Below are 18,238 nucleotides of genomic sequence, written 5' to 3'. Positions count from 1 at the left end.
TTACAACACCGAAATATGGGACATACATCTGTCAGAAAAAACATAGAAAACCTACAGGACAATACAGGCCTTCGGACCACAACGCTCTGCCGAACATGTACTTCCTTTAACGATTACCAAGTGATGCCCTTAGCCCTCTATTTTTCTAAGCTCCATGTACCTATCTAGGAGTCCCTTAATGACTCTAACGATGTGGATCAGATGATGGATGAGGTTCTGTAAACAGACCTCCGTGAGTCAAATGCTGAATAGCAGGACCTCCAGGGATGTGATCACGGGAATGATTATTCAGTTTCTACGTGGCTGAGCAGTTTGTATGGAATGAGGGAATAAGGCTCTTTGGATCATTGGGGAGGTGGAATTTCTACAGAGAGACAGTTTGAACCTTCCCAGGAAGGGGACTAATATCCTGGAGGGATAGTTTGTTAATGCTGCATGGTTTGGTTTAGAACTACATAGGAGTTTCCCATTGCCCACTAAATTTCTTAGATCCATGCAGCATCTTCGGGGCTTCCATGCAGAATAAATAATTTTTCTCTGATTGTCTTGCTCGAACTTTTGATCTTTTTTTTCCAGTCATGCTGATTGTTCTTGCACGAAACTTCAGCTGCTTACTACGTTACATAAATCCTGACCGGTCCTGTTGTGCGGCCCCAGCATTGTTTGCAAAAATATAACCGGTCTAGTCAGTGGGTTGAGATTCTAATTTGGAGAAAGGCCAATTTTAATGTGACAGAAACATAGAGAACCTGCAGCACAATACAGGCCCTTCGGCCCACTAATCTGTGTCAAACATGTCCCTAACTTAGAACTGGCAAAAAAGCCCAGATAAGCAAAGGTCGAGTGAGAAGCAGTAAGTTAAACCCAAGATGGAGCCACAGAAAACAAGTCTCAACTGAGCTCAGGTGCAGTGATACTGAATTCCCACTAAACACTGTCAATTTAACCCATGCAATCCCAAAAATAAGGACGCCAGGTAATGATGCTTAAAAATATATTACACTCAGAATTACATGCCTCTCATTATACTGGTCCACGGGAAAAACACAAGCCTGGTCTGTTCAGCCCGGTCTGGGCCACCTTGGGAAGATCTCTAATGACTAAAGACACGAAACAGTCAATGATCCGGGGATGCATTACTGATGATGTGTCCCACTGCACACCCGGTTCATTGAACCAACTGGTGTCGGACCACGTTAGTGAAAGGCATGGGCCAGATTAATCTGGCTTCACCATACGAGCGTATCCGCCATAGCACCTCATACCTCACCACCTGAAACTCCGCAGCCTTACCTCTCCCAGCCACTCTGTGAAGTTTGGCCAGGTGGATTCAGAATTGGCTTGCCTGCAGAAGGCAGAGGGTTGTGATGGAGGGAGTACATTCAGATTGGAGGGTTGTGACTAATGGTGTCCCACAAGGATCTGTTCTGGGACCTCTACTTTTTCTGATTTTTATTAACGACCTGGATGTGGGGGTAGAAGTGTGGGTTGGCAAGTTTGCAGAGGACATAAAGGTTGGTGATGTTGTAGATAGTGTAGCGGATTGTCGAAGATTACAGCGAGACATTGATAGGATGAAGAAGTGGGCTGAGAAGTGGCAGATGGAGTTCAACCCGGAGAAGTGTGAGGTGGGACACTTTGGAAGGACAAACTCCAAGGCAGAGTACAAGGTAAATGGCAGGATACTTGGTAGTGTGGAGGAGCAGAGAGTCCTGGGGGTACATGTCCACAGATCCCTGAAAGTTGCTTCACAGGGAGATAGGGTAGTTAAGAAAGCTTATGGGGTGTTAGCTTTCATAAGTCAAGGAATAGTGTTCAATAGACGAGATGTAATGATGCAACTCTTTAAAACTCTAGTTAGGCCACACTTGGAGTACTGTATCCAGTTCTGGTCGCCTCGCTATAGGGAGGATGTGGAAGCATTAGAAAGGGTACAGAGGAGATTTACCAGGATGCTGCCTGGTTTAGAGAGTATGGATTATGATCAGAGATTCAGGGAGATAGGGCTTTACTCTTTGGAGAAAAGGAGGAGGCGAGGAGACATGATAGAGGTATACAAGATATTAACAGGAAAAGGTAGAGTGGATAGCCAGCGCCTCTTCCCCAGGGCACAACTGCTCAGTACAAGAGGACCTGGCTTTAAGGTAAGAGGGGGGAAGTTCAAGGGGGATATTAGAGGAAGGTTTTTCACTCAGAGAGTGGTTGGTGCGTGGAATGCACTGCCTGAGTCAGTGGGGGAGGCAGATAAACTAGTGAAGTTTAAGAGACTACTAGACAGGCATATGGAGGAAATTAAAGTGGGGGTTATATGGGAGGCAGGGTTTGAGGGTCGGCACAGCACTGTGGGCCGTACGGCCTGAAATGTGCTGTACTATGCTAAGTTCTATGTTCTATGTAAGTTGATGTCACTTTGCCTCACTTTTATAGACTGTGTCATTGTACTGAATAAGTAAAGATGCAATTTTTTTTTTTATTGTCTCCCGCATGACATTTAAGACTAATCTCGGCAATACAGAGGAGGGCACATCTGGACCACAGGATACAAGAGATGAGCACAAGCCGATTCGCAGGTGAAGTGTTGCCTCACTTGGAAGGACTGGTAGGTGCAGAGTTCTGGCCGTTCACAGAGCTGAGTGACAGGAGGGAGATTAGTTCGTTAGGCCGGAACATGAGGAGTGGGGGCAGGTGGGAGAGGAGAGGGGTGAGGGAAGTTTAGGAGAAATGACATGGAAGGGGAAGAAAAGGGAGTAGAGCGGCCAGAGAAAAAGAAGGGGTGAAAAGTCGTTCAAATGAGAGAGGAGTGGTGAGCAACGATTATTTCGAAGGCTTAGAACAAGGCGCTGAGAGAGAGTTAGAGGGGCATGGAGGGGTACGGCGAGGGAGAAGGACAGCACAAGGGTAAAGATGGTTACAGTTACCCTTTCTCCTCCTCCCCTCCCTTAACTCATCAAACATTGCTGCCCTATCTCTGAACTCACGCCCCTCCTTTCTTCACACCTTGTTCACCTACAAAAGTTAACGAGGCTCGATGCTGACTAGCTCGCAGCCGTAGGCCTCGTCTGCATTTCTCCAGCAATTCCGACCCCACTCCTGCATTTGCTGGCCAATTGATAACACCGTTCCCGTACGACATCCTGAACGTGACCGACCCTGCGTTCTGAGAGGGCGGAAACACTCGGGACGGGGTTTGGAGACGGGATAAGGTTGCCAGCTTCTCCTCAGAGCAAACTTCCTCCACGCGCGTGAAAACAGTTTGCATACAGCATGGCGTGAGACGCCTACAACCTCGCCATCCCGTCGCTCAGAGCTCTCTCTCCCATTCCCTTATTCGGATCCAACTTATCCTCAGCGGGCGGCAATTTCGCAATTTCCCACAACTTCACCACCCCATTCCCCTTTCCACCACGATTGAGTGAATCACCCGGGATGGATCAAATCCACAGCCTGGGATTCGCTGAATTAAACAAAGAACCCCTTTGGTTGTGATGGAACGGCAAGGAGGGAAATTGTTTGACCTACGCGGAAGTACAGACAGAAACTACCCGCGTCCGCGAGAGACGGTTAACGCAGCCTTTGATATTCCTGTCTGTGTTTCCTCCATTTGCCCCCAGTCCCCTCTCCTCCCGCTGTCGGACATACCCCGGGCCGCCGAGGGTGCGCGCACCAGAACTGCGGCCATGTAGGCTTATTCCAGCTCAATCGGACCAGTGTATCTGTAATGCCCGACGGACACTGTATAAACAAATAGCCTCGGAGGGAGCAGCTTAGACTGAAATCTCTGTACATGGTGAGCACACCGCTCACCCGGGACCGCACTGAACTCCGTCCGGTTTCAACATCGCAGTAAGTGTTGTCTCCGATTCCTCAGAAGCACGGAGCGTTCACAGCGGGGTTCGGACCGGGAGGGAATTCAATGGCAGGAAGGAGCTCTGAAATGTTCAAGTTAACGAATTAATTACTGAGCAAACGGATTAGGAGAAGCGACGTCATTACCTTCAATCAAAACATTCTCCTGCTGGTTTCTACTGAGCCAGCACTGTAGAACGTTTCACACCGGCAGTGATATCCGAAATGTCCCACGGGGCAGGGTTCCGTCTCTGATCTCTCTCTCTCTCTCTCTCTGTTTTCTCTCTCTCTCACTCTCTCTGATCTCTCTGTCTCTCTCTCTCTCTCTCTCTCTCTGTGATCTCTCTCTCTCCCTGTCACACACACACGCACTCACACACAGACACACACACACACACACACACACTAAAACTAACTACTCAAAACAACAGATAAAACGTGAGATTTTACTGTTTGGATTGTCTCAGTTAAGAATGTGGCAGATCGGCTAATTCCATTTTTTTTAAAAAAGGATATTATAGCCACAAATTATTAGGTGTTGAGATAAATTAGAATACTGGAAACTCACAAAGTCTGATAGCGATTGAGACAAGTCGGCATTCAGATTGCTGACACTGCGGAACTTTCTTTCCTCTGTCAGCGCGTTTTATTGATATCCCCCTGGAACAGTAAGATTTGACTACAATATTCAGCCTGCTTTGCTGACAGTTGAAGGGAGGGGAGGAATGTTGAACCGTTTGGATTTGTTTTCAGCAGAAACGCCGCTCCCTGATCCGAGGAATGTCTGCGTGTCGGAATCCGTCCTGCGGACGGGCAGCAGCTTGCACACAGAAAGTCGCGCTGTGAGTCTCACAGAACAGCAGCACCGGCTCCTCGCCCGATTGTCTGCTATGAAGTTGGAAGAAAACGACTTGAAAATATATCCACACGGAGACTGAATATTCTTAGCGAATTAAGGTGAGAATAATTCAGCTTCTGATATTTGTTTCCGATCTTTATTTCAAATCGATGCATGATTTGCGTTTTGCATCGGTGATCAATAACTCATTCGCACCATTTTAACCCTCTTCCGGCGGCGATATCATTTGTGATCCTACACTTCCTTGTCAGCATTACTGAGATTTTCCACAGCTTATGCCACGATTAAAAACAGATCTGAAACCAAGGGTTCCGATTTCAAAGCAAGCGTGTGAAAAATCTGTTTGGACAACACGTTTCCCGCTTCCAAAGCTTGTCATTTCAGATGAATGCATGTTATCTTTCCCTTTCAGACTGTGTTTATTGTGGGTGCTTCCAACTGATCCGCTCGACATCCTGTAGAAGCAAAGATTTTGATTCTGTTCAAGGCCACGGCACACAGTAAACAGCGGGGGTGGGGGCGGTGCTGGGAAAAGGGGGGTGGGCGGGCTGACCGGTTACAGAAAGAGACAGGCGGCAGGCTGCATTACGGAGCGAAAACCATGATTTTATTGTACGGGGCAGAAGGCTGGATGGGCCGAGTGGCCGATTTCTGCGTGGTATATTGACAGTAAAGATCTGACTCCAGAGTTACTGGAAAACTATATAACAATTACGAACCATCACATATATAAAGTACCTGTCGCCGAAATAAAAACAAACATTGAAGGCAGAAGGCGACGCCCTGCATCGGGACAGGTGAGGGATGTTCGAGTTGAAACTCGTCCTGAGCTGGGAAGCCCCGTTCTCACACAGGGTGGAGCTCAGAACCTCCTAGAACCCGAGATGGATCAGATCCTCGGTCTGGGATTGGCTGAATTAAACAAAGAACCTCCGCCTCATTGGTTGTGATGGAACTGCAAGGAGGGAAATTGTTTGACCTACGCGGAAGTTCACACAGAACCTACCTGCGTCCGCGAGAGACGGTTAACGCGGCCTTTGATATTCCTGTCTGTGTTTCCTCTATTTGCCCGCAGTTCCGTCTCCCCCCGCTGTCGGACATACCCCGGGCCGCCGAGGGTGCGCGCACCAGAACTGCGGCCATGTACGCTTATTCCAGCTCAATCGGACCAGTGTATCTGTAATGCCCGACGGACACTGTATAAACAAATAGCCTCGGAGGGAGCAGCTTAGACTGAAATCTCTGTACATGGTGAGCACACCGCTCACCCGGGACCACACTGAACTCCGTCCGGTTTCAACATCGCAGTAAGTGTTGTCTCCAATTCCTCAGAACCAGGGAGCGTTCACAGCGGGGTTCGGACCGGGAGGGATTTCAATGGCTGGAAGCAGCTCTGAAATGTTCAAGTTAACGAATTAATCACTGAGCAAACGGATTAGGAGAAGCGATGTCATTACCTTCAATCAAAACATTGTCCTGTTGGTTTCTACTGAGTCAGTACTGTACAACGTTACACACCGACAATGATATCCGAAATGTCCCACGGGGCAGAGTTCCGTCTCTGATCTCTCTCTCTCTCTCTCTCTCTCTCTCTCTCTCTCTCTCTCTCTCTCTCTCTCTCTCTCTCTCTCTCTCTCTCTCTCTCTCTCTCTCTCTCTCTCTCCCTCCCTCTCCCTCTCATCTCTATCTCTCTCTCCGTCACACACACACATTCACACACACACACACACACACACACATACACTCTCACACACACAGACACACACACACACATACACACACACACACACACACACAGACACACACACACACATACACTCACACACACACACACAGACACACACACACACAGACACACACACTCACACACACAGACACACAGACCGTCACACACACACACAGACACACACACACACACATACACTCACACAGACACACACTCACACATACTCAGACACACACACTCACACACACACAGTCACACACACATACACACACAGACACACACACACTCACACACACAGACACACACACAGTCACACACACAGACTCACACACACACACACTCACGCACACACACACTCACACAGACACACAGACACACACACACAGACACACACACTCACACACAGACACACACACACAGTCACACACACAGACACACACACAGACTCACACACACACTGACACACACACACACACAGTCACACACACACACAGACTCACACACACACTCACACACACACACACTCACACAGACACACACACAGACACACACACCGTCACACACACACACACATACACTCACACAGACACACACTCACACAGACTCAGACACACACACTCACACACACAGACACACACACACAGTCACACACACATACACACACAGACACACACACACTCACACCCACAGACACACACACACAGTCACACACACACACAGACTCACACAGACACACAGACACTCACACACACACACACACTCACACAGACACACAGACACACACACACAGTCACACACACAGACACACACACAGACTCACACACACACTCACACACACACACACACACACACAGTCACACACACACAGACTCACACACACACGCACACACACTCACACACACTCACTCACACACACACACACACACACACACACACACACACACACACACACACACAGACACACACACACACTAAAACTAACTACTCAAAACAACAGAGAAAACGTGAGATTTTACTGTTTGGATTGTCTCAGTTAAGAATGCGGCAGATCGGCTAATTCCATTATTTTTATTTTTCTTAGAAAGAAAGATATTAAATCCACAGATGATTAAGTGTTGAGATAAATTAGAATACTGGAAACTCACAAAGTCTGATAACAATTGTGACAAGTCGGCATTCAGATTGCTGACACTGGGGAACTTTCTCTCCTCTGTCACCGAGTCTTATTGATATCCCCCTGGTACAGTAAGATTTGACTACAACATTAAGCCTGCTTTGCTGACAGTTGAAGGGAGGGGAGGAATGTTGAACCGTTTGGATTTGTTTTCAGCAGAAACGCCGCTCCCTGATCCGAGGAATGTCTGCGTCTCGGAATCCGTCCTGCGGACGGGCAGCAGCTTGCACACAGAAAGTCGCGCTGTGAGTCTCACAGAACAGCAGCACCGGCTCCTCGCCCGATTCTCTGCTATGAAGTTGGAAGAAAACGACTTGAAAATATATCCACACGGAGACTGAATATTCTTAGCGAATTCAGGTGAGAATAATTCAGCTTCTGATATTTGTTTCCGATCTTTATTTCAAATCGATCCATGATCTGTGTTTTGCATCGGTGATCAATAACTTATTCGCTCCATTTTAACCCCCTTCCGGCGGCGATATGATTTGTGATCCTACACTTTCTTGTCAGCATTACTGAGATTTTTCACAGCTTCTGCCACGATTAAAAACGGATCTGAAACCAAGGGTTCCGATTTCAAAGCAAGTGTGTCAAAACTCTGTTAGGACAACACGTTTCCCGTTTCGAAAACTTGGCATTTCAGATGAATTCATGTTATCTTTTCCTTTGAGACTGTGTTTATTCTGGGTGCTTCCAACGGATCCGCTCGACATCCTGTAGAAGCAAAGATTTTGACTCTGTTCAAGGCCACGGCACACAGTGAACAGCGGGTGTGGGGGCGGTGGTGGGAAAAGGGGTTGGGGGGCTGACCGGTTACAGAAAGAGACAGGCGGCAGGCGACATTACGGTGCGAAAGCCATGATTTTATTGTACGGGGCAGAACGATGGATGGGCTGAGTAGCCGATTTTTGGTATATTTCCGGTAAAGATCTGACTCCAGATAGTAAATGTCGAACTCCAGAATTACTGTAACATTGTTTACTGTAGTACAGGAAGGAAGAGAGCGCGTTGGGCCGTAAATGGGGTCGGGCCACCGGGGGCGATCCTCAACGTTGCAGGAAGTGCTGGCCGGTTTGAGGTCCGAGAAACCCAAGGGGTCCCAGGGGAGTAGGGACCCCTGTTTGAGGGGATGGACAGGGAGAGTAAGCCTTCGGGGGACGACCAGCGCAGTGGGCTGGTAGTGGCGGGCGTCCCGGGAGAGGAGGGGCGACTGGTAGCGTGTGCTATAACTGTGGGAAAGAGGGGCATTTCCGGCGGGAATGTGAACAGTCAGGGGTGTGCTACAGCTGTGGCGAAGGGGGACACTTTCGGAGGGATTGTGAGAGACAAGACGTCCCGAGGTAGGCAAGCCCCCGGGCGAATAAGAACGGAGAGGAGTCGGGAAACTTAGGAGAGACTCAGTGAGGGAACGGACTGGGGTCTCTGGAGGAACACATTGCTAGAAATCAGCCAGGGGACCACCGAAAGCCCAAGCGTGGGCCTACCGATAGAGGTAGTTTACGCAAAAGCCATCCTCGACACAGGATGTCAGGTTACCTTATTGCACCGGCCGTTCTACAACAAATATCTAAAGCACTTGTCAGTAACCCCATTTGAGGCACTGGAGATTTCGGGTGTAAGAGACAGTGATTATCCGTGTACCTGTCAGTGAGATTGGAATTCTCGGAGGGCGATGAGGGAGTGTCTGAAGCCATTGAGACGCCGGTGTTGGTTTGTCCGGACCCGGTGGAAACAGGTGTCGCTCTGCCCTTCTGCTGGGGACTAATTCCCCTCTTGTGAACGGCTCCTGGGAGCCGGTAAGGAGAAGGCGCTGGAGAACTTTCTGGAGACCCTCTCGGTACACCCAGTGTTTCAAGCGGTGTTTCGAGCTGGATCCTGAGTGCAAACGAGTGTCGGTGTGGTGTACGCAAGGGAGGTCTAAAGTGATACGGCAGGGGAGGTGGCACTAGTGATGGGGACCCTCAGATTCCCCGGAGTGCCGGCGGGCGAAGCCCTGATAGTAGACGCCCCGCACGATCTCGAGGGGGAGACACGATTTCCGGCGGGGGTGCTGGTGAGGCCCGAAGTGCAGAGGCCAGCGGTGGTACCTGCGAGACGGATGGCCGTCAGTGTCAGGAACACTACGGCAGGAGAAATCACCTTTAAGAGAGGGATCCCGCTGGCGCATTTGTTCCCGGTGACGGTAATGTCTAACGCCCCTGTGAGGCCCACGAGGGGGATGGATTGGAAAACAGAGGAAAGCTGACCGCTGAGGCCTTTAACTTTGGGGATTCTCCTGTGTCGCCGGAGCAGAAACGCAGGCTGGCGGAGAAGACTTTGAAGCTGGAAGATGTTTTTTCTCTTGGCGAATTCGATGTGGGTTGCTCCAAGAGCACTCGCCATATCATTCGAGTGACTGAGGACACCCCGTTCAGAGAGAGGTCACGGCGACTGGCCCCTGCAGATGTGGAAGACGTGCAGCAACACTTGTGCAAGTTGAAGGAAACTGGAATCATCACTGAGTCTCGAAGCCCCTATGCGTCCCCCATAGTAGTGGCCCGGAAGAAGATGAGAAGGGTACGCATGTGTGCGGACTATCGGACTTTCAACCGGCGAACTGTCGCTGACCAGTATATCAAATATGGGATATTAATTGCCCAGCAATAAAATCTAAAATTTGGCAATGCCAATCCACCGTCCTTTTTTAACTTCTGTAAATGTCTTTTACCTAACCTAGAATTTTTATTCTGCCAGAAATACATGAAGAAATTTTTCAATGAACATTGTCAAAAAAAGATTTCAGAATAAAAATTGGTACCGCTTGAAATATATATAAGAACATAGGTAAAAAATCACCTTAAAACCATTAATCCGACTTATCAATGATAAAGACAATGGTGAACATTTTGTAAACAAATATTTAATGTGATCAATTAAGGGTAAAAAATTAACCTTAAAAAAATCCTATGCTTTTTCTTGTAATTTTAATCTCTAAGTATATAAAATAAACAGTAACTAATTTAAAATGCAAATTTCTGTAAATTGGAACCTGCCTATTTAGGGGGAACAATTCACTCTTATTAAGATTCAATTTATACCCGGAAGAATTACTAAACTGAGCCAACAATGATATAACTGCAGTAATGGATTTCTCAGGATCAGAAATGTATAATAACAAGTTGTCTGCATATTATGATAACTTACGGATATCCATCCCGCGATTAATGCCAAAAATGTTAGGTGATTCTCTAATAGCAATTGCCAAAGGTTCCAGCGCAATATCAAATAATAATGGACTAAGAGGACAACCTTGCCTGGTAACCCGAAATAAGCAAAAAAAGTGAGGTGCCGGAGACAATTTTCCACAATATGTACCAGTCACACACAGAATATCTACATAGTTCAACAAAGACCGATCATGAGTCACCATGGCATTGTGCATGGAAAGTTGTGTTCAACAATACTTTTTTAACATTTTTGAAGATGATTGTCAATGAGTGTGGGGGAGTGGGTATTGTACATTGGCAAGCTGCCTCATGACAGCTTGGTCTGGAAGATAACATCCCATGCGGTACAGAGACACAGCTAGTTGGGTTCAAAAGTTGCCTTGCAGCTAGCAAGCAAAGAGTGGTGGATGAAGGTTTCTCCTCAGAGTGGAGGCGGGTAACTAGTGGTGTACCGCGAGGCTACAGGTTGGGACATTTGATTTTCATTATTTGATAGCAATGATCAGAATGCAAGTGCACAAGGCTTGACCAGAAATTTCACCGATGACAGACAATTAGTAGATGGTACTCACGGTGAATATTATCGTCGCTTATAGGGGATCTAAATGGGCAGAGGATGGGAAATAGATTCCAAAACCAACCCGAGCAGCAACGGTTTCATGCAGAGGCTGGTGATTATGTGGCGGGAACTGCCAGAGGAAGTGGATGAGGTAGACACAATTATATAATTCCAGAAGCAGTTGGGATGTGAAGATGGAAGGAAGAGGCCAGGAGGAAAACGGGCCCAACTTAGAAAATTAGGACCATCTCAGTGTACACTGTGGTCAGCATTGTCTCGATGGGCTGAAGGGTCAGTATCTGTGCTCTGTTTCTCTGTGCCTCTATCGGAAGGATGCTCTAAATATCACTGGACAGACATACAGACATGGTTTGGGAGTTGATGCGAACTGCGGCTCTGATACAGTGAATGGCTGTACTGTCACATTTGCAAAGTAATCCAACTCTCTCTGACTCACTGTCTGCTTGTTGTGTTTAATTCAGGGCATCACCAGCAAGTGGAGCTGTCCTGCACCGGGATCAGAGTGTAAACAAGACGACGACAATCAACAACCATCAGTCAGAATCAGAATGGCTACAGGTATGTTCACCTGGACCTTTATAACTAAACTTCTGCCCTGTTGGTGCACAATAGTTCAGATGAAGAAGCTTACACAGGCGCTAACAGGGCAGAGAAAAAGTTTCATCAAGCAGTGTCATTGATCCCACTGGTAAAGTGATTTGTGTAATGGATCGGTCCAACAGTTCCAGCGCAGGGACCTGACACCAGTAATGGTCGAATGACTCCACTCACCAGGCAAAGCTTCACCTGAGTGAAAGGAGCCGGAGACCCTGAATCAGCAGGTTGAGAGTGAAACACAAACAGGAATGTGACAGCGGTGTTGTTTGTTATGTAAAAGTCTACAGACAGACGGACATACTTTATTGATCCCGAGGGAAATTGGATTTCGTTACAGTCGCACCAACCACGGATAGTGTAGAAATATAGCAATATAAAACCATATATAATAATAAGTTAATCATGCCAAGTGGAAATAAGTCCAGGACCCGCCTATTGGCTCAGGGTGTCTGACACTCCGAGGGAGGAGTTGTAAAGTTTGATGGCCACAGGCAGGAATGACTTCCTATGACGCTCAGTGTTGCATCTCGGTGGAATGAGTCTCTGGCTGAATGTACTCCTGTGCCTAACCAGTACATTATGGAGTGGAGGGGAGTATTTTCCAAGATGGCATGCAACTTGGACCGCATCCTCTTTTCAGACACCACCGTCAGAGAGTCCAGTTCCACCCCTACAACATTATCTAGGTTCAGGGTTTGTTGCACATCAGGGCCTGTTTAGAGGTGAAAGACATCTTCAACTTTCATTTACAAAATTCAGAGGCAGGTGACAAGAGCATTTCGTGGATTTCAAAGATTGTGCGATAATACAACATTTCATGTTTTGTCAGGGCAGCTCTCAACTCCCCCCTCGCTGCGCAAAGTAGATGAGGGGAGTTTTCCGAACTCTGTTTTCTGTAGCCGAGCCGAGAACATTGCTAGCCTTGGAAATGGCTGAGGATCAGGAGACACTTCATTTGTGGTCTGCATCGGTTTGTCACTGTCTGGTATGGAGGGGCTACTGCACAGGACCGAGAGAAGCTGCCGGAAGTTGTAGATCTTCAGGGAGCGGTGTCTCAGAAAGGCAGCGTCCATTATTAAGGACGTCCAGCACCCAGGGCATGCCCTTTTCTCACTGTTACCATCAGGGAGGAGGTACAGAAGCCTGAATGCACACACTCAGCGATTCAGGAACAGATTCGTCCTCTCTGCCATCCCATTCCTAAATGGACATTGAATCTTTGGACACTACCTAACTTTGTTCAAAATACACAGTCTTTCTGTTTTTGCACATTTAAAAAAAAATCTATTCAATATACGTAATTGGTTTACTTGTTTACTTTTTTTTAAAAAAAATATTCATTATTATTTTTTTCTCTGCTAGATTACCTATTGCATTGAACTGCTGCTGCTAAGTTAACAAATTTCACGTCACATGCCGGTGATAATAAACCTGATTCTGATTCTGTTTTACGTGTGCAAGTTTACCCTTCAAGCTCCCGTGTTCCGGGGCAAACTGTCCCAGCCGAACCAGATAACAAACAACCCCATCCGGTAACGTACTTGTGAATCTCCCCGACACTCTTCCCAGCTGAGTCACATCCATCCTGTAGATTGTTGGCAACTGCATCCTTAGCAAATGCAAAGCTCTCTCAGCGAGACTATGTTTAGCTACTGGAACTGCACGCAAGACTCTCCCTTTGCCAATGACTTGTATCGTTGCTACGTGACAATTATTATCCAGGAGACGGGATGGGACCCAGGGGACCAGGCATCATGGGCATCAAGGTTATGTTCAATCTGTAACCCAGGGGACTGGACGTTGTCTATCTCAAGGCAGTGGTCAGTCTTTGACCCAGGGGACAAGACAGTGTGTGACAAAGCAACCGGAGAACGTTTGATCTGGAGGATCGGACCACGAGTAATCCAGTGGCTTGTCTGTGAGTGACACAGGTGACTGGACAGTTTGTGATCCAGGGAGATTTAAGTTTGTGGGAAATAATCCCAGTGATAATTCCTGCTATCACCTAATGCCTTTCCATTAATAACCGCTGGTTATCGGTGTGTTCAGTTAATACGTAGTCGGTGATCAGTATTACTGTGTCTATCCAGTTCTTTTTCTGGGAGTGGATGTGTCCACTCACTGGCTTACCGGGATGGTCACCTGGCAGGAGGTGTGGTTCACATTCACCAGCACAGTCCCACTCCAAATCCGGTCAGCCGGAGTCCCGGCCCCATTGCAGACACCCGTTGTGAATCCTTGTTCGAGCACAAATCACTCTAAACCTGCAATTCATCATTTACTGCAGGTGGGAAATTAAATCGGTTACAGAAAGTACTCAAGAGGCTTCTACCAGGCAGCTCATCGGGGGAAGATGATCGGGACACGGGAAGCAAGGTTCCAAAGCAGGGTCAGATTGAGAGCAATGTCCCAATGGAATGCGGTCCAGCCGCAGAGGAGGAGAAGCAAATTCAGCCCAGAGACAGTGACGTCAGAGACACTGAGCAGGACCCTGGAACCGGCACAAGTGAGGCGACTGCCTGTCAGCCCAGAGACAGTGACGTCAGAGACACTGAGCAGGACCCTGGACCCAGCACAAGTGAGGCGACTGCCTGTCAGCCCAGAGACAGTGACGTCAGAGACACTGAGCAGGACCCTGGAACCGGCACAAGTGAGGCGACTGCCTGTCAGCTCGGAAACTCATTAAACACGGAATTGTCAAGTGCCCAACAGGGAGTGGGTGAGTAAAACATGAGGGTGATGTGTTCGCAGAATGAGGTGGGAAGTGGGTAAATGTGATTCCTTGTTGGAGGGTTGGTCAGAGAGAGGAAAAGTGTGGGCGTGGTGCATGCGGTGTAGTGTGGCACCGGTTACCGCACTACAGGAAATGTACTACCTGCTCTGAGGATTTCCAGGATGTGTATCGGAGGAAATGCAGCTATCCGGGTAAGGGAGTATTTCCAGGATATGAGTTATGGGAAATGCATTCGCCAGGATAGAGAGAGTATCTCTGGGAAGCGACAGTCCCAACATTTATTGCCCATTTTAAACTGAAATCGGTGAGTGGGTGGGACGGTGGGAGAGACAGGTTTCTGGTGAATGGGTTCCTTCTGGGAACGTCTAGCACAGCGCATTGATGGGTCGGTTTTTTAAGACCAGTGTTGGAGATTAGGGCAAAATACGAGTTTCCAGCTGAAAGCAGGTAAACACTGAGGTTCAAGACATGACTGGTTTGTTAGGGCTGGGTGAGAGCGGTGGAGACAAGCGATATTTGAGTTTGTGACTACATTCACATTTTATATTCGCAGAGCCAGAGTTTACAATTTTCGACCTCCTGGCAGAGGGGGGCGAGTATCGACTGTACCAACTGACCAAGTTCTACAGGAACAGACTCAAACATGCAATTGAAGAAAAAGTTGAAAGACTCGGTTGGATGTTGACAAAGGAGGGACATTTCAGTAGAGAAGAAAATGAGGTGAGTGTATTTAGTGTATTGTCACTGAACTGCTGGTATCAGAGGGAATAGTGATCGATATTAATCTCCTGCACGTTCTAGGAGTTCTACATGGCAATGGAGACTTTGATCTCTGACTTGTCTTCAGTAGATCTGTTACAGCTGTTCAGGTGGGGAGCACTGGGAACTGCAGGTTCAACGTCACCTTCTCCTCTCACACCTGCTGTATTTATCAGTGTACCGGACCTCAGTCAGACCTTTGTCTTCAGTAGATCTGTTTCAGCTGTTCAGGTGGGGAGCACTGGGAACTGCAGGTTCAGAGTCACCTTCTCCTCTCACACTTGCTGTATTTATCAGTGTACCGGACCTCAGTCAGACCTTTGTCTTCAGTAGATCATTTTCAGCTGTACAGGTGGGGAGCACTGGGAACTGCAGGTTCAGAGTCACCTTCTCCTCTCACACCTGCTGTATTTATCAGTGTACCGGACCTCAGTCAGACCTTTGTCTTCGGTAGATCTGTTTCAGCTGTTCAGGTGGGGAGCACTGGGAACTGCAGGTTCAGAGCCACCTTCTCTTCTCACACCTGCTGTATTTATCAGTGTACCGGACCTCAGTCAGACCTTTGTCTTCAGTAGATCTGTTTCAGCTGTTCAGGTGGGGAGCACTGGGAACTGCAGGTTCAGAGTCACCTTCTCCTCTCACACCTGCTGTATTTATCCGTGTACCGGACCTCAGTAAGACCTTTGTCTTCAGTAGATCTGTTTCGGCTGTTCAGGTGGGGAGCACTGGGAACTGCAGGTTCAGAGTCACCTTCTCCTCTCACACCTGCTGTATTTATCAGTGTACCGGACCTCAGTCAGACCTTTGTCTTCAGTAGATCTGTTTCAGCTGTTCAGGTGGGGAGCACTGGGAACTGCAGGTTCAGAGTCAACTTCTCCTCTCACACCTGCTGTATTTATCAGTGTACCGGTCCTCAGTCAAACCTTTGTCTTCAGTAGATCTGTTTCGGCTGTTCAGGTGGGGAGCACTGGGAACTGCAGGTTCAGAGTCACCTTCTCCTCTCACACCTGCTGTATTTATCAGTGTACCGGACCTCAGTCAGACCTTTGTCTTCAGTAGATCTGTTTCAGCTGTTCAGGTGGGGAGCACTGGGAACTGCAGGTTCAGAGTCACCTTCTCCTCTCACACCTGCTGTATTTATCAGTGTACCGGACCTCAGTCAGACCTTTGTCTTCAGTAGATCTGTTTCAGCTGTTCAGGTGGGGAGCACTGGGAACTGCAGGTTCAATGTCACCTTCTCCTCTCACACCTGCTGTATTTATCAGTGTACCGGACCTCAGTCAGACCTTTGTCTTCAGTAGATCTGTTTCAGCTGTTCAGGTGGGGAGCACTGGGAACAGCAGGTTCAATGTCACCTTCTCCTCTCACACCTGCTGTATTTATCAGTGTACCGGACCTCAGTCAGACCTTTGTCTTCAGTAGATCTGTTTCAGCTGTTCAGGTGGGGAGGACTGGGAACTGCAGGTTCAGAGTCACCTTCTCCTCTCACACCTGCTGTATTTATCAGTGTACCGGACCTCAGTCAGACCTTTGTCTTCAGTAGATCTGTTTCAGCTGTTCAGGTGGGGAGCACTGGGAACTGCAGGTTCAGAGTCACCTTCTCCTCTCACACCTGCTGTATTTATCAGTGTACCGGACCTCAGTCAGACCTTTGTCTCCAGTAGATCTGTTTCGGCTGTTCAGGTGGGGAGCACTGGGAACTGCAGGTTCAGAGTCACCTTCTCCTCTCACACCTGCTGTATTTATCAGTGTACCGGACCTCAGTCAGACCTTTGTCTTCAGTAGATCTGTTTCGGCTGTTCAGTTGGGGAGCACTGGGAACTGCAGGTTCAATGTCACCTTCTCCTCTCACACCTGCTGTATTTATCAGTGTACCGGACCTCAGTCAGACCTTTGTCTTCAGTAGATCTGTTTCAGCTGTTCAGGTGGGGAGCACTGGGAACTGCAGGTTCAGAGTCACCTTCTCCTTTCACACCTGCTGTATTTATCAGTGTACCGGACCTCAGTCAGACCTTTGTCTTCAGTAGATCTGTTTCAGCTGTTCAGGTGGGGAGGACTGGGAACTGCAGGTTCAGAGTCACCTTCTCCTCTCACACCTGCTGTATTTATCAATGTACCGGACCTCAGTCAGACCTTTGTCTTCAGTAGATCTGTTTCGGCTGTTCAGGTGGGGAGCACTGGCAACTGCAGGTTCAGAGTCACCTTCTCCTCTCACACCTGCTGTATTTATCCGTGTACCGGACCTCAGTCAGACCTTTGTCTTCAGTAGATCTGTTTCGGCTGTTCAGGTGGGGAGCACTGGGAACTGCAGGTTCAGAGTCACCTTCTCCTCTCACACCTGCTGTATTTGTAACACTTACCCAACAGGCTGGTATATGTCTAGGGGAAAAAGAGATCCAGCCACACACCAACCCCGCCTCCCGTTCACGCAGGTGCTGTGAGAATCGAGTTTATGCCTCGGCAGTATCAGACTCACAACAAATACCGTTATGAAATACACTTTAAAGAGTTTACTAAAATTAAAAGAGTATTAGGCAGTACAATATATATATATATATATATATATACACAAGAAAAAAACAAAAGGCGCCAACTTATCAAAGTTCAGTCAGTTTAGTGCACATCGGTGGAGCTCATCCAGCGAACCATTCGACTCCCCGGTGGTCTCCCGAGCGCACGTCCTCCTTCCTCGGCGTCTCCCTCCGGACTCTCCAAGCCCGCGCAACCCCTCCCCCAAGTTCCCAGCCTCACAAA

At 48.0% G+C, this 18,238-nt stretch overlaps 1 protein-coding gene across 1 annotated transcript in view; it reads left to right on the top strand.

The window, feature by feature from the left end:
• The first annotated feature begins 3,554 nt into the window (after nucleotides 1-3,554).
• LOC140719950 (NACHT, LRR and PYD domains-containing protein 3-like) overlaps nucleotides 3,555-18,238 on the top strand; it is a 74,550-nt gene continuing 59,866 nt past the window's right edge. The window contains exons 1-7 of the mRNA XM_073034862.1: nucleotides 3,555-3,843; nucleotides 4,600-4,803; nucleotides 5,781-6,012; nucleotides 7,762-7,965; nucleotides 11,856-11,952; nucleotides 14,279-14,710; nucleotides 15,279-15,445. Coding sequence (XP_072890963.1) covers nucleotides 11,943-11,952; nucleotides 14,279-14,710; nucleotides 15,279-15,445 — 609 coding nt within the window. The 5' untranslated portion in view covers nucleotides 3,555-3,843; nucleotides 4,600-4,803; nucleotides 5,781-6,012; nucleotides 7,762-7,965; nucleotides 11,856-11,942. The remainder of the gene's footprint in view (nucleotides 3,844-4,599; nucleotides 4,804-5,780; nucleotides 6,013-7,761; nucleotides 7,966-11,855; nucleotides 11,953-14,278; nucleotides 14,711-15,278; nucleotides 15,446-18,238) is intronic.

This window comes from Hemitrygon akajei, unplaced genomic scaffold, assembly GCF_048418815.1.
Source record: "Hemitrygon akajei unplaced genomic scaffold, sHemAka1.3 Scf000033, whole genome shotgun sequence".
In the NCBI taxonomy this organism is placed as follows: Eukaryota; Metazoa; Chordata; class Chondrichthyes; order Myliobatiformes; family Dasyatidae; genus Hemitrygon; species Hemitrygon akajei.
The sequence above is the reverse complement of the archived record's forward strand: the minus strand, read 5'-3'. Positions and strand labels throughout refer to the sequence as shown.